Source organism: Phycomyces blakesleeanus, assembly GCF_001638985.1.
Source record: "Phycomyces blakesleeanus NRRL 1555(-) unplaced genomic scaffold PHYBLscaffold_8, whole genome shotgun sequence".
Classification (NCBI taxonomy): Eukaryota; Fungi; Mucoromycota; class Mucoromycetes; order Mucorales; family Phycomycetaceae; genus Phycomyces; species Phycomyces blakesleeanus.
Window position 1 is genome coordinate 1,287,582 of NW_017265141.1, and position 19,614 is coordinate 1,307,195.

General features: G+C 37.3%; 10 protein-coding genes across 10 annotated transcripts; 6 read left to right on the plus strand and 4 right to left on the minus strand.

Annotated features, from left to right (window-relative positions):
• Nucleotides 1–310: 310 nt before the first annotated feature.
• On the plus strand, nucleotides 311–1,554 carry PHYBLDRAFT_167357 (hypothetical protein; the record flags this gene model as incomplete). The annotated part of the gene is made up of 4 exons (XM_018435630.1): nucleotides 311–554; nucleotides 586–708; nucleotides 1,104–1,232; nucleotides 1,388–1,554. The coding sequence occupies 4 exons, from the start codon at nucleotides 311–313 to the stop codon at nucleotides 1,552–1,554; spliced, it is 663 nt and encodes a 220-aa protein (XP_018293073.1).
• Nucleotides 1,555–2,865: 1,311 nt separating this feature from the next.
• On the plus strand, nucleotides 2,866–4,776 carry PHYBLDRAFT_67799 (hypothetical protein; the record flags this gene model as incomplete). Its single annotated transcript, XM_018441850.1, has 1 exon — nucleotides 2,866–4,776. The coding sequence occupies one exon, from the start codon at nucleotides 2,866–2,868 to the stop codon at nucleotides 4,774–4,776; it is 1,911 nt and encodes a 636-aa protein (XP_018293074.1).
• Nucleotides 4,777–5,083: 307 nt separating this feature from the next.
• PHYBLDRAFT_67800 (hypothetical protein) lies at nucleotides 5,084–6,216 on the minus strand (the record flags this gene model as incomplete). Its single annotated transcript, XM_018441851.1, has 3 exons — nucleotides 5,084–5,154; nucleotides 5,254–5,513; nucleotides 5,600–6,216. 3 exons carry the CDS (start codon nucleotides 6,214–6,216, stop codon nucleotides 5,084–5,086), a joined length of 948 nt encoding a protein of 315 aa, XP_018293075.1.
• Nucleotides 6,217–7,147: 931 nt separating this feature from the next.
• On the minus strand, nucleotides 7,148–7,409 carry PHYBLDRAFT_144389 (hypothetical protein; the record flags this gene model as incomplete). Its single annotated transcript, XM_018431209.1, has 2 exons — nucleotides 7,148–7,294; nucleotides 7,353–7,409. 2 exons carry the CDS (start codon nucleotides 7,407–7,409, stop codon nucleotides 7,148–7,150), a joined length of 204 nt encoding a protein of 67 aa, XP_018293076.1.
• Nucleotides 7,410–7,552: 143 nt separating this feature from the next.
• On the plus strand, nucleotides 7,553–8,043 carry PHYBLDRAFT_103278 (hypothetical protein; the record flags this gene model as incomplete). Its single annotated transcript, XM_018427760.1, has 2 exons — nucleotides 7,553–7,604; nucleotides 7,685–8,043. Coding segments are annotated over 2 exons (411 nt in total), but the record flags the coding sequence as incomplete, so codon positions are not given.
• A 255-nt stretch (nucleotides 8,044–8,298) lies between these two features.
• Nucleotides 8,299–11,762, minus strand: PHYBLDRAFT_78902 (hypothetical protein). The gene is made up of 12 exons (XM_018443398.1): nucleotides 11,558–11,762; nucleotides 11,421–11,506; nucleotides 11,146–11,336; nucleotides 10,850–11,077; nucleotides 10,676–10,757; nucleotides 10,489–10,579; nucleotides 10,001–10,310; nucleotides 9,703–9,921; nucleotides 9,274–9,606; nucleotides 9,092–9,211; nucleotides 8,912–9,022; nucleotides 8,299–8,848 (listed from the first exon to the last, which is right to left on the minus strand). Exons 1-12 carry the CDS (start codon nucleotides 11,704–11,706, stop codon nucleotides 8,627–8,629), a joined length of 2,142 nt encoding a protein of 713 aa, XP_018293078.1. The 5' UTR covers nucleotides 11,707–11,762; the 3' UTR covers nucleotides 8,299–8,626.
• A 440-nt stretch (nucleotides 11,763–12,202) lies between these two features.
• On the minus strand, nucleotides 12,203–13,411 carry PHYBLDRAFT_67803 (hypothetical protein; the record flags this gene model as incomplete). The annotated part of the gene is made up of 5 exons (XM_018441852.1): nucleotides 12,203–12,476; nucleotides 12,581–12,613; nucleotides 12,678–12,755; nucleotides 12,845–12,998; nucleotides 13,096–13,411. The coding sequence occupies 5 exons, from the start codon at nucleotides 13,409–13,411 to the stop codon at nucleotides 12,203–12,205; spliced, it is 855 nt and encodes a 284-aa protein (XP_018293079.1).
• A 374-nt stretch (nucleotides 13,412–13,785) lies between these two features.
• On the plus strand, nucleotides 13,786–15,476 carry PHYBLDRAFT_144393 (hypothetical protein; the record flags this gene model as incomplete). Its single annotated transcript, XM_018431210.1, has 5 exons — nucleotides 13,786–13,902; nucleotides 13,988–14,001; nucleotides 14,093–14,708; nucleotides 14,813–14,834; nucleotides 14,977–15,476. 5 exons carry the CDS (start codon nucleotides 13,786–13,788, stop codon nucleotides 15,474–15,476), a joined length of 1,269 nt encoding a protein of 422 aa, XP_018293080.1.
• Nucleotides 15,477–16,194: 718 nt separating this feature from the next.
• PHYBLDRAFT_144394 (hypothetical protein) lies at nucleotides 16,195–16,836 on the plus strand (the record flags this gene model as incomplete). The annotated part of the gene is made up of 2 exons (XM_018431211.1): nucleotides 16,195–16,439; nucleotides 16,761–16,836. 2 exons carry the CDS (start codon nucleotides 16,195–16,197, stop codon nucleotides 16,834–16,836), a joined length of 321 nt encoding a protein of 106 aa, XP_018293081.1.
• A 1,002-nt stretch (nucleotides 16,837–17,838) lies between these two features.
• On the plus strand, nucleotides 17,839–19,333 carry PHYBLDRAFT_67805 (hypothetical protein; the record flags this gene model as incomplete). Its single annotated transcript, XM_018441853.1, has 7 exons — nucleotides 17,839–17,892; nucleotides 17,927–18,008; nucleotides 18,094–18,136; nucleotides 18,342–18,442; nucleotides 18,502–18,566; nucleotides 18,792–19,083; nucleotides 19,128–19,333. 7 exons carry the CDS (start codon nucleotides 17,839–17,841, stop codon nucleotides 19,331–19,333), a joined length of 843 nt encoding a protein of 280 aa, XP_018293082.1.
• Nucleotides 19,334–19,614: the final 281 nt, after the last annotated feature.

The window sequence follows — 19,614 nt, forward strand, 5'->3', positions numbered from 1 at the left end:
GCTACTCTTACATAAATTAATTATGCTCTATTTTTGACTTTGCTTTTATATGGAGTTTCCCATCAACTTTACATAAAGTACAAAATTTCTGTAAATTTTGGCCAAGTCAAGACATCAGAAAATCTAGCCTTTCTTTTTTTCTTAGATGCTTGGATGCTTAGTTTTTATTTTTTGTAAATTCGTCACAGCCAATAATTCTTCGAGTTAAAATATCGCTATATCCAACAGTTAGGCATCCTGAACTGGTGAAACCGCCTAATGTCTTTTATCCAAGCTTAAAAATTAAACATTTCAAGTATTCCTAAAAAATATGTCTCCATTTCCTTTTCAGAGTATAGTAAACATGGTGGATATTAGACCAGCTGTACCTACCCAACCCCGTTATCTTGCCCAAGTAGTCTCGAATGTGCTTAATCGGGTTAATATCAGGAAATTGAAAAGATCAGGCAGACAGAAACTACACCTTGTAGTCTTTCTCGTTTTTAATCGCCATACTTGTATGGCATCTGGAGTAGTATTCCGGATGTTTAAAAGGCATTTGGTTGACTTTTTAAGTAAAAAAAAAATCGCTAATGATAATAATAGGTTGGCTTATATCAAAGCCTATGTGTACTCTTTTTCATATTTCCAGCCTTATTTCTATGGCCTTGGCACCCCTACCAGAACATTTCAAACTTTCATTGTCTGAGACAAAAGTAGAGCATATCCGTGTGTTTCTAAGCTTAATAAATATGCGAGATTCACTAATCCCACCGAGCTTAATATGATACTTATCCGATTATAATATGTATCCTCAATCTGAAATGCATCATTTGAATGTGCTTTATTCAATTTTGAGAGTTTCATCTAATTAGCTTTCAAGATCGAAGCCTTTTTCTATCTCTTTTATATATTTATTCGAGAGTGTACTCGTCAGTCGTGAAAAAAGAAACTACTGGATGTCGTGAGTATTGTGAGAATGGTATTCTTTTTTAGCCCAAATCTACCATGTTTGATCTCCTGTTGTATTGCAAAATATATCTATTACTTTTATTTCATTAAATTTAAACATCTCCCTAACTTTTTTTGCTATATTGCGTGAAACATTTTCTTTGTACTGCTAGAGTGTTCTGACTACAACGAATATTTTGGATTGAGTTGCTCAGCAATGAGGCATTGGTCAATACAATGTACAAATTTCTCATATATGTTGAATGCGCGAGTTACATTTTACAATTTTGCATTTTCGTTGGGTAAAAAATAAAAAATATTTTGGTACAATTAGTCTTGTGATCAGTTATGAATAGTGTTGTGTAATTTTGAAAAAAGGTTTGGTTTTTTGAAAAGTTATCCTTATTTTCATTCAAATATATATATCCAAATATGAGCTTGCATTTGTCTTTTATAGATATGCTGGATATATATACAATATATACTTTTCTAAGAGCCCTAGGCTTGACTTATAGCCTTCTCAAACCCAATGATCGTCCCATAAAACCTAATGTGCATCAAAATTCTCTCTCGAGAAAGGTGTTTTTGGTAGTACAGTATCTTCGGTTGAGTTTGGGACAATAAGAAAAATTATGAGACAATCGTTAAGTTTATTGAGACGAGTTTCATTAGATTTTTTTTATTCCCATATTTCTAGACCAAGATAACACTGTAGTTTATTCAGCATTAATTTTATGGGTAATTGTTAAATATACTCCGTATCCGTTTTAGATACATCAATTTCAGCACGAAGTATGTCACTGCCAAAGTTTGTTTGATTACAAGCCTCAAGAAATACCTCGGTAGTTGATTTCTCCACAGGAACTTTATTTGCTGTCTGCTCTTTAGCAATTGAGTACAATGTTTGTAAAGTGGTGTTGTCCCGGTATTCAATTGATAGCAAAGAGCGTTTTTGAGAGAGAGAGAAAAAGTACGCGATTGCCATCATGGGGGTGGGGAGCAGTTTCTGTAGCCTATGCGATTATGTTCTGGTCAAGGATGCAATATTTTTCAGCCCAGTATTTACTGGGAATTTGTTTTGCAAATGGGAAAGAGGCTTCCTCAAACTCCAAGCTGATACCATTACGAGTCGCGTGAGTACAATATCGCTAACTCTAGTGGGGCGATATTTTCAGGATGGAAGACAAGCGTTTTCTGATGGAAGACGACATTTTGATTATCCCAGACCATAAATTATAGCTGGTCCCTAAGGATACATAATGCTCGTATCAAGATTTTTTTGTGCTTTGAAAGAAATAAGAGGGTGAGTGGGAATTACTTACTAGCCGATGCTTCCAAACAGATTTTGGCTTTTTTCAATGATGAGCATTGAGTAATTTACCGGTTATATATACAATAGGTGAAATAAAGAGAAAGTCATCGCATGCATAATAAGACCAATAAATAGTAAAATATCCAGCAATATTCCATCACGAAGTGTGTAATGACAACAAATTCGTATACTCTTCTGTCTAACTGGCTATTGATATAATATATTTGTGACTAATTATTATTATTTTATGGCCATGTCTAAATTTAGGATTACTAATTGAATATCTTGTATGAATTTCAGGACACACCACTTTACCCTGAAGGATTAGAGAAAGACACTGGGTCCATAGGATCGCTGCTTTTCTATCCATTTCTCTGTTAAATTGATTTTTCTTGGTTCATTTGGTGCATTCCGTTTTTGCACCAAATTGATTTTTGCTGGTGCACCAATAATTTCTGGAAAGGGTGTACTGTAGAATGGATTGGACTCCGCATGGAGATCAAGTCCCTCGTTTATGACTATTGTCTCTCCGCTTAATTTCGTTATAAACGTGGGCCTGGGCACGCTATTACCTTCCTTCTTCTCCCGAGAAAAACTTGTTTGTCTTTTATTGATTTGGCGTCATGGCAACCGCCGAGAGCAGTCCCGACTCACGGCGACAGAGTGCAGCTACAACAAGCTGGCTCAAACAACGACCTCAGAATACAGGAAATCCAGCTGAAAAACAACGCACAGTTGATAGAGAGCTAGAACGTATCAAAAGCTTAGCAATGGTATCATCCGTGTGGCAAAAGACAGGACCAGAAGATATTCCCGTTGGACATTTTGTACCAACACCCTCTCCCTCGACGTCCGCCTCTTCACAAAATACATCCTTAAGTCGAACAATATCTTGTCCCAATACGAACGACGGACAACCCCGAGTAAGACGCAACAGCAGCTTAGGGAGCCTTAATGGACCTCTTTACAGTGCACTCGACAAAGCCTATAGGTCATACGGTATAGAACCCCCGGAAAGAGTACGAGAGCGACGAATAAGTCTCCAGAACACAAAACTCCTGACCATGCATCCAGGGTTGGTGCCGGCCACGGTGTCTGAGGGTATCGAAAGTGAATTCGGTAACCACACACCACAAAGGGTGTTACCAAACCAACGAGAAAGTCTAGCTGGAACGTGCGAACTAATTCGGTCTACGACGCATGAGACAATCAATGTTGAATCAGGATCGGACAGAGTGCTGCTCCGGCAGACCCTGTCGTCCATTATCCAACAAACTGGTAGTGACATTGCTCAACAAACCGCAGCCTTGGAAGCATTTTGGTTGGACAGTGTTTCTGCCTCCAACAAAGAAGTGCTGCATTACCGCCAGCAGCTGGCAGCACAGGACAAAACAATGCAAAACACGTTAGAGCAATTCCTTGCAGAAAAAGAAAAAGAATCCCATCGCGTTCGTCAATTAACTGAGTTGGTTCTCAAACAAGATCGTCTTATTCAAGGACTCGAACAAAGTCTGGAATTGCAGCCTACTTTGCCACTCCAAGTCTCTCCTGAGGCATGGGGCCCGGCAGCTATTAGCGAGTCGCGGGCCGAACTACGTGTACTACAGTCGGAGATGGCTACAATGAAGAAGACAAAGATGAGCTTAGAGCGTGCTATGGGAGCTTTGGAGGGGGAAGTTGAGATGAGCCAAGGCCAGGTGCGTATGATGATGCTTGTCTCGACTGAAATCCAGAACGACTTTGATGCCCAGACACGCATAATACAAGATCGCGTGCTTTCTCTCGAGAACCAATTGAAGTCAAAGGATGCTCTTATATTTGAGCTTTCGATGAACAATAGCACTAAACGCAATGTCACAGAATCTACACCCCGAGAGATGCGTCGTCGTACTAACAGTAATTCTACTTTCGGTTCTTCGGTTATATCAATGCATCCCTATGATCAAAGACAAACAGATGACGATCGTACGGTTGATACATCACACTTCTCTATAACATCATCACGGAGTCAATCAACAAAGGCTGTGCATACAAAACGTCGTAGTAGTGCCAATACTTTAAGTACTTCATCTCATATATCGTATGTTGCTCGCTGGGCGGACATCAACCTCCCACCTGCCACTCCCCCGCCATCTGAGCCCCTCCCTCCTCTGCCCAACACCGAACCATTAGCGCGACCTCAGCGCTCCTTCTCCGCAACTCGTCCCTATTCTCCTCCAACTCCCACTACTACTGACCCAAAGCATTCATCTGTGGACACGATAGCTCCTTTCATTACCCAAGATATCGATCAAGATGAGTTTGATATTGATAGTGTTCTTGAGCCACCGCCTGTCTCTGTGACAAAGGAAATTGATGAAGTTTATGCCTGGCAAGCCAGCACATCAGAGCACCTCCCAGGTACAACAAAATGGATGGACGATCCCGAAAGCGGTGGGCGTAGACCTCCACCAAGCCGACCCTCCTCTTCTGAGAAAACACATTCTGCGTTCTGGAAAGGCATGAAGAAGAAGTGGATGGTCAGAGAGAAATAAGTTAGAATTAGTGTATCACTTGGCATAAACCCAAACAAAGAAACCGCGTAGCAAAAAAAAGTGTAGCAGCACAAATCCACCAGGCTCTTCTGTTCTCAGCACTGCCTTCATCAACTCCATCCATCAATCATCTTGTTTTTTTTCTATTTAAAACCTTCTATCTCATTTCAGCATTGTCTTTTTTTTGCCCTTTTACCCCCCCCCCCCCCACCTTAGAACACTTGTTTACATATTTAAAAAAAACTTGTACTTTATATATATATATATATAAATAGAAAACAAATACCCAAAAACAAAGAAATACATTTTAAAGAGCCAAAAGAGACATTTCTTCTAGACGTCTCTTTCGTTCGCAGCCACATACTCCATCAGTACCACGAATACCGTTTCCACAATCATCACAGCAATATGCAATGTGTCCCTTTTCGAGGCAATCAGTGCAATACAATACCAACAGATGACAATTTACAGAAGCACACTTGAGATATGTATCCCACGGCACTTGGCAAATGCTGCAATGGCTAACTTTTGCCTCTTCCGCTGTTGCTACTGGCACACCCAAACCTTGTCGTGCATCAAAAACATAGTTTTTGCCTTGCCAAAGTGGTTTTTTTTCTTTGGACTGTTTTCCCCACCATTCTAGATAGTTATGAATTCCACCGTCTAGCATCATAATATCAGTCTCATCAGAAAGTGCTTGTCGCATGTAGGCAGTCGCCTTTTCGCATCGAATACCACTATGTAAAGTTAGAATATAGTGATAATAATATACATACAATTGTGCGAATGTAATATTATGTCTTGTAAAGTTGTTTCAACATACCCAGTACAATAAGTAAGTATAGTCTTTCCTTCCAAGCTCTCTTTGTTTCTATCCACATAGTCGGGGAATCGACTAAATTTGCGGATGGCAGGTTTAATGGCTCCTTCAAAATGACCAATTCGACTCTCATAATAGTTACGCGTATCCAACAACACCACATCTTCTCTTTTTAGCTGTTCGTGGAATGATTCTGGGCTCAGTTTAGCTTTTGCGTGTCTTGGTTGGCTAAGTTGCTCTAATGTCACTTGTTCAGGCCGTCCTAAGGGGCAGATTTCTTCTACAAGTTTGACAGACAGGTCGACAAACACATGTCGACAACCTCGCGAAGGCTTAAAAAAGTCCTTTTGATCTTTGTTTCGATGTGTTTCCATGCACGGCATAGTGAGGAGCCAGTCAATGTAAGCTTGGATGGAGTCTCGATTGCCTGCCAATGTACCATTGATACCCTCTGAAGCTATTCTTACTTTGCCCGTCAATCCTTCCTTTTCCCAGGCTAAATGCTCCTTTGCCAACGAAGCGGGATCAGGTACAGCACCATAAGAATAAAACAAAATCACCATGGATGACTCCATATCACAGGAACATTCTAGCCTAATAGGGTCCGAATCTCCCTTCATTTTGTGTGTATATTTTGATAAATAAATTTATAGACGTGCAAACATATGTATGTATGTATGTATGTATTTATGTATATGTATGGGGAATTCAAGTATTTTTCTGTTATTTTTATTTTTATTATTTATAATTTTTATTTAATATTTTATTATTTACTTGCTAATATACAGTAATAATGGTAATAACAACTAACCAGAAGCAACAAAGAGCAGTGGTCTTACCTTTGCTACTCTTCTTTGCTTCAGGGTGTCCTGGCCAATTTCAGCTTTTGGACTGTTCATTAAAAGCCGTTGAGCATCTTCCTTTGCTTGGATGACTTCACTGTGACAGGCATTGAGATGTCTACCAATGGCATCAGGGGTACTGAATCGAGTTTCACAACATGACCATTCATCTTCTCCATTCTTGTGCCGATGTAAAAGGCTATGAATGGCCTGTCTTCTTAGTTTACGACTAATCTGCTTGTCTGTCATTCTATTGATTCGTCCTTTCTTTTTCTTCTTTTATCTTCTATTCACTTTTTTTTTTGGGATTTTTGGTCCCGGTAAATTTCATTGGGGACAAACCGAAATTGTAGAAAAAAAAGTTAGTCACGAACAGTCCGGCATTCACCCAGAAGTAGTTGCTCAAATGACTATTTCTTAAGCTGATAACTTGGAATATAGAGTTGTGCACAGTGCTACTAAAGTAGTTCCTGGAGGTTTTCTTTCCAAGAGCAACAAAAATAAAATAAGACATCTTTAATAATAAAATTATATAGTTTTAAAAAAAAAGACGGTTTAAACCTCGAATAATAAATAGATCTTTAAGAGAACTAAAAAAAATATAGATATATATATACATACACACAAGCCATGAATATATCTACAAGTCAGTATATCTACATTATATTAGCTTATGGATATATATCCTAAAATATCTACCAAATTCAACTTATATCCCAACATTTTCTATACTTGTTGAAGAGTAAAGAGGTGAAAGAGGGTTCCCAAAATGTGGTTTGAGCAGGGGAGGACTGATTGGCGGAGGTTGAGTAGGCGAGTTTCCAAAAATGGCAACCAGCACTTGCCCGGCGGGTTGCTGATGAAAAGGGTCCTTGGCTTCAAAGTCCAATCCTCCTCTTTCCCCGCATCGGTACGTAGCCCATACGCATCAATCCATCCCCATCTCCATCCAACGGCACCATACTGGACATGATGCTCTAAAAAGATAGACAGATTCAAAATAGCAATCAGCCAAACGATAGATATGGGGATGTGGATTGATGGATGTATATATTTGACGGACAAGCAAGAATCGAGACTTGGCTGACACTTACATTCCTTAAACAGAACCACCATGCTTATTTCCAAGGAAAACAGAAAGACCATCTACGAGGCTCTCTTCAAGGGTAACTATCACAAGCTAGTCGTCTAAAGAGAATATTCTTACTCATCTTTTGCTCCAATGTTTTGCTGTTTGTTTTTCCAGACGGTGCTTTGGTCGCTGCCAAGGACTTCAACGCCCCCAAGCACTCCGAGCTTGAGGTCCCCAACCTTGAGGTCATCAAGGCCATGCAGTCCTTGACCTCCAAGGGTCTCGTCAAGACCCAGTTCTCGTGGCAGTTCTACTACTACACTCTCACCGATGAGGGTATCAACTACCTCCGTGAGTACCTCCACTTGCCCCAGGAGATCGTCCCCGCCACCATGAAGAAGGCTGCTCGCCCCGCTGCTCCCCGCCGTGCTTTCGGTGAGGGTCGTGAGGGTCCCCGTGGTCCCCGTGGTGACCGTGATGACTACAGACGCAAGGAGGGCGCCTCTGGTGACTTCAAGCCTGAGTTCCGTGGTGGTATGGGTAAGTTATTTGTAGCTTTTAGAAATTACGCGTATGCATACGTTATCCATAGCACAACATAATGTACCCTTTTTGAGAGTTTCTTATTTATTAACATACTCTTTTAATTTTTTCTTTAAAAATATTTAGGCCGTGGTCGTCGCGAGTAAGCTATATATGCTTTATTCTTCATCCAACCCATGTCTCTTTTTTAAAGAAAAAAAATCACATCAAAGATTGTAAAAGAAAAAAAAGGAAACCGATGCTTTCTAAATATTCGCCTGCTCTTGTTTTTATTATTTGTCTTGACTTTGTTGTTTGTTGATTAAGGGGAGAAAGGGGAAGAGAGGAATGTAAAGAGATAAAAGAGGAGGTTAAGGGAAGGGATATATAAAGTTTTGAAGGTTTCCATTATAGTTATTATTTTTAACAGAAAATAGAGTAAGAGATATGTTTGTAAAACAGACAACAATATGGATAGAGTCGAGTAAGCTGAGGCTGTAAATATACATGGATACGTACATAAGAGCTTGGATGAGAAGGGAAGAAGATATTTGTCGAAGTGAGACAACATTTTCATAAGTTTTGTTGACGCTTTTAAGAACTTGCAGCCATAAGTTGCTCAAGTGCTGTCATTGCTCTGTCACGAACGTCTCGGCAGGAATCACTTTCCATTACACGCAATTTTTGCTCTGCACCTAAATCACGCAAATAACGAACACGTTCTTTCAAACCTTCTTGTTGTCCTTCACGATCTTTCCATGTCCAGTTTATCATACACCAGGTTGCAGCAGCACGAATAGCTGGGTTATCATGTGACTATTTTGATATTCAAATACCAACTTAATTAGACCATGACTTGACGAAATAAAGGCAACTTACTAAATGACGGAACACACTATTGGTAATGTTGGGTCTACTCATGAGGGCCATCTTGGGACCCTCTGGTCCACTTGACATATTTACTACAATAAAGAGGGCTGGCTCGAGTGTCTTTTTTTTCAAAAAAAAAAAAAGTCAATAAAATCTTGATGTTTCAATCTTGATGCATTCTTTACTTACTCTGGCCACAGCTGCATCATCTTCATCATCGACATCCATATCAAACGTGTCCTCCAATTTGCTCTCAATAACATCCAATAAGTCGTCTTTACCGATTCCCTCAATCACATCCTCAATAGCCTATTAATGAAAGATATCAGTATATTATGCATATTTTTAGTGTTTTTCTTTGTATATCATACCTCTTGATTACCGCACACCAAGTTCCGCACGATCTCTAGAGCTTGCTCTTGAATAGCTGGTGCGGGCTGATGAAGCAAATCAATCAAGGCATTGTATGTCAATACTTTCATAACTGCCTTTTTCACTGGCAGATCTGATTTGAACAACAAGCTCTTAAGAGCCCAGACACCATTAAGTTGCAACTTGGGGTCGCTAGAGCGCGAAAATTCAACAAAATGTTCAATTCCTCCACCATCAATCACGCTCTTGCGCATAGGAGAGAACTCAAGAACGAGGTTACAGATTGCACCACAAGCAGCAGCCTGTATAACGATCGAGCTATCGTTCAACAACTATCGATAGTTTGTTTTTATTTTAAAGAAATGATATCAATATCAATATATTAAGCATTAATTCAAAATTAATGGACTTATATGTTATGCTTTTACCTTTATCAGAGGGACTGCAATGCCAGCATCCACTAGGCTGGTTCGCAAGTTGCTCACACTACGTGAAAGAGATTTCGCGCATTGACATGCAGCCAAACGTACATTGGGATATTCACTCTGGAGAGCCTGTACAACATAAGGAAGAACTTTTTGATCAATAGCTTGAGTTCTGCATTCTTCTTTTGCAAGTGTAGCAGCAGCGATTGCAATTAAACAATTCTACATGAACATCATATATATATATATATATATCAGCGATATGTTGACAGTATTTGAAAGTTCAAGTCATTAGATGTACCTCTCTGATTTTTTGCTTACGCTTGGCCAGACTACCGACGCCAGGAACACCCAACATTAAATCAGCAGAGTTTGAATCTTTGGTGGACAAAGTGGCTAATAATTCAACAAGACGAGGAATGGCATATGCTTCAAATGCAGCCTTTTGCATATCTTCACTATCCTTTATAAGATCAGCCAAAACAAGTGGGGCTTTTTCTTGAACATCTCCAGTTGGCTCTGACAATAACTTCACGAGTGCAGGGAGAACGACGAGCACAATTGAATCGGTAGATTCAGAAAAGGCGCCAGTTCGATACAAGTTTGTTAAGCTGCAAAAAGTACAAACCAGACACATACACACACACACACACACACACACACATATATATATATATATATAAATACGTGTTCATGTACATTACGTTTAGAATTAAACGGTACTTCTTTTTGTTGTTTTTGTCTACAATGAATATCTATTTCCTTTTATTTTATTTTAGATGTACTCACCAAGTGGCTGCAATCAATCTCATCTTTGGGCATTTTTCTTTTACAAATTCCAGAATAGTTTCAATACAGGATTGTTGTTTATCTTGGGTCACTGATACATTAATAATAATAAAAAATAAAATTGAATTCTTAGTTTCTTCTCTATAAACGTCATTTTTTTATGACAAAATATAAGCAATATACTTACGGCTGCCACCAACAACCATCTTGCCGATCTCTGTATTCTCTCTACACAAAGTAGCCAGGGCATCCAATGCTGCCTCTTGTGCCTACAATACATATATGGATAACTATTATTATTATTGTGTGGGAGTGGGGGTACCAAGGAAATAGACAGTTATTATTTATATACACTTATTACCTTTATACAGTTTGAATAGAGCAAATTGATTAATGGCTTCAAAACTCCAGCAGATGCTAGCTCCATTTGTTGTTCTGGTGTATCACAGCATTTTGCTACAATCGCAGCTGTGAATTCTGCAATCATTGCAAAAGATAGACTATCAGACGATACATTGTTCTGAGTTTCAAGTAAGATTACAGGCGATGTTCCTTCCAAAAGAGCCACGATGTCTTCAATATGACCATCCTATAATATTATAGTGAATATATATATATAAAGATGTATATGTATATATAAGATAGAGGTGACATTACCATAAATACTTGTTCTTTTGATACTTTCGAAGATGAAAATATGGATTTAAGTGCGCGAGTAGAGGCTTCCAATAATTTACGACGTTGGTGAATTGCTTCTGTGAGATTGTTATGTGGGGGTAATCGAAGTGAATTTAAGAGAGGATTCAAAGCACCAAATGCAACGACTGAAATTGCATTCTCATCTTTTCCTGTGATTTATGTGTATGTTTAAAGAATAATAACATATATATTAGTATTTTTGACAGAATGTAATATAAATTATAATACTTTACCATATGCAATGCTCCCAAGGATAGTTGCTGCCTGAATCTTTAATCCATATGCTTCTGGGTCTGACAATGATAAGTATTCTACAAGTCTGTTTCAATGCAGGTATGTTTAGATGGCGAATGCACAACATTTACACAACCTCTCAACTACACCGAGTTTAATGTAGAGATCCTTTTTGGTCTTGTTGCCGATGACAGAGTTCTTGATGAACCGAAGGGCTTTGAGCCGTTTGGCATCGTCAGTAGACACGAGTTCTTTAATGGATTCTTCGTATTTTGATGTTGTCATTAGATGTCCGTGCACTGAAGGAAATATATTTTAAATTATTATTATTATTAAAAAAAGAGAGATCTGTGTGTATGAGTGCGTGTGTGTGTGAGGGTGGGTGGATGGGGTGTACGTGCGTGTGCTTATATGTCTGATTTGACCACTTATTTTATTTTATATATATATATATATATCTTTTGGGTTGAGTAATGGTCGGAATATTCATCAATGCTTTTGGACGTCACAAAACAGAAAGATTGTATATATAGATATGTATATATTTTATCAATAGTTTGATCGTTAGGTATTCGTCTTTTTCTCTTTCTTTCTTTCTGACTCTCTCCTTACGCGCACACGCACACACACACAAATACGTATATATCTTTATTAATATGGTTTAATCAAAAGTTTGATAGCATTATCAGTGGTCGTCTTTATCTATTAAAGTAAAGATTAAAACAAGGCATTAGCAATCAAAAGAAAGAAAGGCCTTTTTGGCATTTGGCCTGATCTTCCTTTATTTTCCTTTAATCTCTTTCTGAGCCTTTGAAGGAAGGGAAAATAAGAGTGCTTTTGTTTCTGACTTTACCACTTGTTCCACATCCACTTTTTTGATGCGCGCAATTTCCATGGCCGCCAGGAGAATGTTGGCTGGAGTGTTGTCAACATTCTTTTGAGGGCCCAGTGCAGGAGAATCAGATTCTAACAAGAGGTGTGATAGAGGCAAGGCAGCCACTAGATTCTGCTTCTCTGGTGAGCGTACAATTGATGGCGGAACAGAGAAATAATATCTTTTTTTTTAAAAAAAAAATAAAGAAAAACAATTGTACGGATATTGGTTCTTTATGTTAAAAATTCATTTGAACCAAATCAAATCAAAGTATCATAACCTCACCCTGCTTCGACTGCCTTTTTCGCATATGAAACCCTATTTATTTATTTATTAAGCAAAATATTAATTTTAAATAGCTGGAATGAATTACCGAACTTACTTTCCATCAAAAGCATGCATTATAACTCGCTTTGCATTGCACTCGTACAAGATTGCTAGTGCATGATGACCTGCTGATCTGTGCGATCGAAATGAAATAAGATTTTCTTTTACTTTGTATAATATATACTTTTTTGTTGAATGCATGTCAAAATAAACGATTCTCACCTTGAATGGACATTCACAGTTAGATCAGCGTCAATGGCCATTTCCACTTGTCTTTTAAACACTTGACGCTGGATATTCTTGAGTTCATCTTCAGAAAGAGTACTTGGGTTGTGGGTATTCTTGGCCAATATATGTAGTGAAAAATCCAGGCCAACTATTTATTTATTGATTGATTGATTAATTGGTTTTAGTATATACTACAAATACACACCCAAATGTAAATATATATATGAATAATTTATGTTGCTTACTTTCACCAATGCAACAAATCTCTTTGGCAGAAATACTCTGCTGGAGAATAGGCTCGAATTCTTCAAGGTCTTTTAGAGTAACTGATCTTGGTTGATTGTCTTCTTTGGATAGGGGTTGTACAGGATGTAGACCCAGTCCAGGCCAGATCAAGCCATTCGATGTACGTGCAACGTTCAAGACATCCAGAGCATCAAAGACAGATTCAGATACACTTACAATTTGTGTCACGCCTGCTTCTCGAGCAAGATCAACCATCTTGCTCAAACTTTCTTCGGGAAAGTTTATAGACTGGATATGGGCATGGACATCAATCATATTAATATCTATTGATACAAATGTTTCAATTGTTTCTTGTATTCTTATATATTTATATATATATAAATCAAGTGAAAGAGGTTGAATTCACAGTACAAGAATATACATTTTTTTTTAACTTCAAAAAAAAAGAAATCCAACAATTCCTGATTAGGATTCTTCCAAATTTGGATTTTTATTTCAACTCCACACACTTACACATATATATATATGTATATATATATATTTATAATAAAAGTATACTGTTACTAAGTTAGAGAGAGACAGAGTTTATACTAATTTTTTTTTATTTAATTTTTTTTTCTATTGAAAAATACAATTGTTTTTCAAGTTCCTCGCAAGACACCTCTTTCTCTTAAACACCGCTTATTTTGATGTCCATTCCATCTACAAGGGAAAAGTCAGTAGAGACTGTGTCAGAGAAGGATGAAGATCTCCTTACTCCACCAGACGGAGGCCGTGGATGGCTTATTGTCTTTGGTTCTTTCCTGGTAAAAATAAATAAAAATAAATACAAAAAACAAACAATAATAATAAATTCATGGTCACTCACATCGCATCACACATCTTCTTTAGGGCCTTTTTTCGATGTAACTAATTTTTTCTAGATCTATGAATAAATGTGTATATTAGAATTTAATGCTATTAATTGGATTCACTAACATATCATCTATTCTATAGCTTTGGTTACAACTATTCATGGGGTATCTACCTCAACTATTACAACAAAAATGTTTATGTAGGGAACATGAGCCAGCTGTCCTGGATTGGTTCCATCTGTGTATCGCTCTTCTTTGTCCTCGGGCCTATCAACCAGCTTGTCATTAGTCGTATGGGATATAAATACATGCTTGTCACAGGCACCGTTCTCTGCACTGCTGCCCTTATTTTGGCTTCATTTGCCCAGCAGGTCTGGCATATATTCTTGACTCAGGGCGTCCTCTTTGGCTTTGGTGCTTCCTTTGTATGGTTCCCCTGTATTGGTGCCCCTCAGCAGTGGTTCTCGGAAAGACGTGGCCTGGCAGTCGGTCTGGCCATGTCTGGTTCGGGTATCGGTGGTCTTTGTATCTCGAACATTAGCCAGGCAGTAATCAATAACCTGGGTTACAGATGGGCACTGCGAATCAACGGTATCATCGTCTTTGTTCTGCTTTCGATTGCATCTCTCCTTGTCCGTCCTTTGGGTACCAGTAAACAAACAGGTGGAAATGGACAATTGATCAGCTGGTACCTATTCAAGAACCCTATGTTCTCTATTATGTTTGTCCACGGTCTCATTACAACCTTTGGTTACATGGTAAGAAGAATTGGATATATATATAAGAGGTTCCGCCCCTAGATCTATTGAACAACCGCTCATCTTTACACCTATTTCTACTCTTTTTGACTCATCTATTACAGACCCCATTTTTCTTGCTCTCTTGTAAGTCGATTTCTTCTTTAATTTGAATATACATTTAAAGCAATAGTCAATGCCAATGACAATTCCAATGACAATTAGAATTACAGCTCGAATAACAATAACAATATAAATGTACCAATCTAATCAATATTCTTTATTTAAGCCCATGCAAATTTCCTTGGACTTGACCCATGGGTTGGTACTAATCTGTCGGCGATTATGTCGGCTGTCAACGCAGCATCCCGTATCTGTACTGGTTACATGGGTGACAGAATCGGCCGATTCAATAGTTTGTTCCTGTGCACCTTTATGGCCGGCGTGTGCTGTCTAGCGATCTGGATTAACGTCCATGACCAGGCAACAATCTGGGTATTTGCAGTACTCTATGGATTCTTTGGTGGTGGATACATTGCCCTATTCCCGACCGTCCAGCCCCAGGTCGTTGGCCTTGAACACATCTCTCCTGCAGTCGGTCTACTATACTTTACAAATCTTTTTGGCTACATGTTCGGCACCCCAATTGCGTCTGCCCTCATTAATCGTAGTAGTCCCCCTCGGTACGAAGATGGCGCAATCTGGGCTGGCGTCACAGTCATTGTCGGTTCCCTGTTTGCCGGATGGCTGCGTGTACAAAAGGCAGGCTGGAAGTTTGTAAAGGTCTAACTTTATTCGTTTCACACATTGTACACACTTTATCAATCCCGGAGATTCAATGTCTTTTTTTTTTTACTTTATTTCCTATTATTTGTATTACACCCTTTTCCACTAATTTAGATATTAACTTGACACAAATACGTACATTATGTATTATATAATTCCAAAAGAATATAGCTAAATAATTTTTATTATATATATTAAAAAAAGCCATTACTAATACAAGCGCAAGACAAAGCCATAAATTCAAATCCAAATCCAAATATTAAAAACTGAAAACTGAAAGGCAAATAAGAGTGCAATTTTAATTGTAATAAAGATATGTTTTATCCAAGTGACGTAAAAGAAACAAAAAGCAAAAAGCAAAAAGCAAAGTAAGATTAATTCACTATACGGACGATTCTCTGAAACAAATATATTTATGCTTGCATTATAAAATAAGCATTTTCCCCACGTATATCGATTATTTTCATGTAAAAGTTTATCTTATTTTATAATTCCATTTTATTTTACAAGACGTACTAAGGAAGACTATTTCTCTGATGTCGTCTTGACATCATTGATTTTTGTAATATAAAATCATACACACATAGAGAGAACGAAACAAGTGTGTACATAAGAAATCATTATATAAACCAAGTCTAAATCCAAGATTATTATTATTTTTTACCTTTCTCTAAATCAATTCAATCAATCACTTTGTTAACATAACACTTACTTGTACATTATGGATATCGGACAACTCAAAAACCCTTTCGGCTCAAACGATCCCAAGAAAGCTACTGGCAGCAGTGGCCCATTCAAGATTGGCGACTATGATAATGCAGCTGAACAGAACAACAGCACTCAGTCTTCAGCCCCAACAAACCAATCCAATACTCAAGCACAGCAAAACAGTCAAGCCAAGCGAGAAAGTACTGCGACATCTCTTAAGGAAGGAGTCCAATCCACTCTTGATAAATTGTCTGGACAGTCAAATTAATGCATACACCCATGTACAAATGAGGAAATAAAGAATTTTTTTCCATGTATATAAAATAAACAGATAAATATTTATTTATTTAATAAATGTTCTTTCCTATAAAATATTTCAAGTAGTCCTTTTTTTTTGTATGGGGCTACAAGTAGTCTCGATCAACTTTGGGTTTATGTTAGCAGAGTACAAAAGACATGTATATATAACGATGATGAAGATGACGATAATTGAAAAGATTTCAAAGATTCGACGTTTATGCTCGAATACACCGTAGGAGGATTGACATGCTTTAAAAAAAAATTCCTGCTTTGGACTAGAAGAGTTGTCATTATTGGTGCGGTGGATTTCGACCAACTCCACATTGAATACAAGCGTGGATCTCACCTTGAATAGCGCTTCTCATCCCGTTTCTTCCGTAACCTAAATATATATTTTTTAAAGAAAATAAGAATTTAGCTAAAATTGATAAATTATTATAGGCTTACCCAAATAGGGGAGAGATTATCAATCGACACTCTACCAAGACATATACACTAAGCGTTTATAAGGTAGATTAAATAAATATAATAACAACATTTTTGTATAGATCTTTCTCGCTAATTTTCCGGGTATTAACTTGGCATGAATACACACATACATATGTTTGAATAATTTATAGAAAAATGAAGTGTACATGAAAATTGTTTCTCTTCCTTTAACAGGGTTTCCTACCCACAAGACCCAATGCGCAAATTAGGTAGACCGTTTTTTATTGTATGCGATTCAACTCGTGACTTGGGCCGTGTTTTAGTTCACAGTATACATGGATTATGTGAGCATATAATTAATAGATGAACACATATGAATAGATATATTATTTTCTGTATAAAAAAGGGTGAATTTAGATAGTACTATTTTATGTATTTACTCATATATATATATATCCTTGGACTTAGTATTACATTTATATAATTGTCTATCGAAATAAAGGAGGTACTATTTTTTTCAGAATATAAATATACCTACGTCGTAGTATGTAGAGTATAATAATCTGATGGTTACATTAACAAACAAATAATCTGTACGACTTTAAAGATATAATCTATCTATCTATATATATACTTTCATTTGTCCGATGTTACGTGTGTGCTCATATAAGTATCTCTAGTGGTCTTTGTGTACTGTAGCTTATTTATGTGAATAAAATCTATAGAACAACATTCACGGACATGAATAGTTCTTTGTTAACTCTTCTAATACGTACATATATATATATTCGAATTATAATCAAAGTAAGGTTATCTTTCAGTGTTTTCATCAGGGTCACTTCAAAAACCATGTAAGAAAATGAAAGGGTCCTGTCAAACCGAGTACAAGTGTTAAACATAATACACAATAAAAGTTCTCGTATCTCCTATGTCCGATCGTTTCAAGATGTATGTTTCTATTCTATTTTCCAAAACATCAATAGTAAAATATAAACGATGTATTTTCAATATTAAAGATATATATTCTGGATAGTAGTTCAAGTACAGAGAACTATCTATATATCGACATAAGCCATCAATACTACCAGCCGAATCAGAGTAAAGATAACAAAAAAAAACGTCCAGCTTAACATTCATTAGTTTTTATTTAATCCATTATGTTTCACATCTTTTCTGAATCAAGATCACAAACCCGATTTTCGGGTAATTGAGCTCAGCCAAGCAAGGTCAGCTCAAAAGAAAGAAGTACTAGTTACTTTCAGACCGAAGAGGAACAAGAAGAGAACTGCTAGGCTGTTATCTTATAGAGAGGAGAATATCAGTGAATGAGTTTGATCTTGTTAAAAGGAGCCACTGTAGAGTCATCTTCATAATCATCTGCCAGGTTGGATTTGGTGCGTTTAGAGCTATACTATTATTATTATTTTTTAGGTCAGGGAGCTTGGATGCATTCAGGTACCCAACAACTCTAATATACGCAAGCTTTGACCTTGGAACAGTCAAAGAAGCGGTATATAATCTCGCGGCAAAAGGTGCAATACAAGTATAACTTATAACAAGTGACAATGGCAATATAATAACCTTCCTAAAGTGGATAACATGGGACAGCGTAAGAATACATCCCTGAATCAGACGACTAAGGGAACAAATAAGAGGGTATGCCTAGCCACTGAACTATTCTTACGATAATCGAATGTTCACTTTTAGGTAAATAATGTGTATGTCGATGTATTCACATAAGTTCTACCCAAAAGCTTGGACCTATTTTGTATAACAGTTTTGGAAAGGAAGACCTAGATAAGATTGGTATTAGCCCCAAGAGATAGGAAGCCACAGACATTTCTTATAGCAACCTTGAAATCTTCATTGGAATATTTTAAGATATCGTATTTTTTTATCGTCATTATGATCTCCACAATTGTAAACTTCCTAATTACACGGGGCTACAAATCCCGCAGTAATTATACCCAAGAGACTGGATCTAGCAGCAACATTAAATTCTTTGAGGGAGACATTATCAGCAGTGATGTCATACAAAATGGTATATGTCCTTACACCCCAAGGTCAATTATTATCGACAAGGATGACATGCTTATTTTAATATCATCTATAAATACGTGTGTTTCTTCTAACAGTGGTCGGCACAAAACACGCTGGCTTAAGGTGAACGGAGGTCAGTAAACGGAATTTTTGGTCCATAAATATTGGAGAAACTAGATTTTCAGGAGAGCATGTGTACATTCTGGTTCGGGACAGGCATCAAAACTCTATTAAAGTATGTTATAAAAGGACAAGCCAAAAAAAGTGGCTGTTTTAATGTTAAACGCAAGGTGAGAAAGGAATATATTTACAGAAATTATAATGCTCTCCCAAATCGCTTGCCAAGTAATGAAATTCTTTTCCGAGCCCTTGAAATACGTTAGGTCATTTATATTACATTCTTAATATAATAAAAATACTCTAATTCCTCCAAAACACAATGTGGTATTAATCTCCTTGTACCTTTGGATGAAAAAAAAAAGTCAAAATGGTACTTTTCTGACGCTTTCACACCAAATCTGCTTACAACTAGTATTTATATATTCTCTTATACCGTGCAATTTTTCAACAATTAATACCGAATTGAGATGATTTATAAAATTTAAACACTTTTAGTAATTACTTTTATTAACTAATTCAAACGTGGAAGTACGAACAGGAGTTT

Bases quoted from the DNA above. Each gene is read 5' to 3' on its own strand.
- PHYBLDRAFT_78902 (XM_018443398.1), bottom strand. From the start codon at position 11,706: ATGACAACATCAAAATACGAAGAATCCATTAAAGAACTCGTGTCTACT. The intron at 9,023-9,091 runs GTAAGTAAAGAA...TTGAAAAAAAAG, and splicing joins ATGATGCAGCTGTGGCCAGA to ACACTCGAGCCAGCCCTCTT. The intron at 8,849-8,911 runs GTAAGTTGCCTT...ATATCAAAATAG, and splicing joins ATAGTGTGTTCCGTCATTTA to TCACATGATAACCCAGCTAT.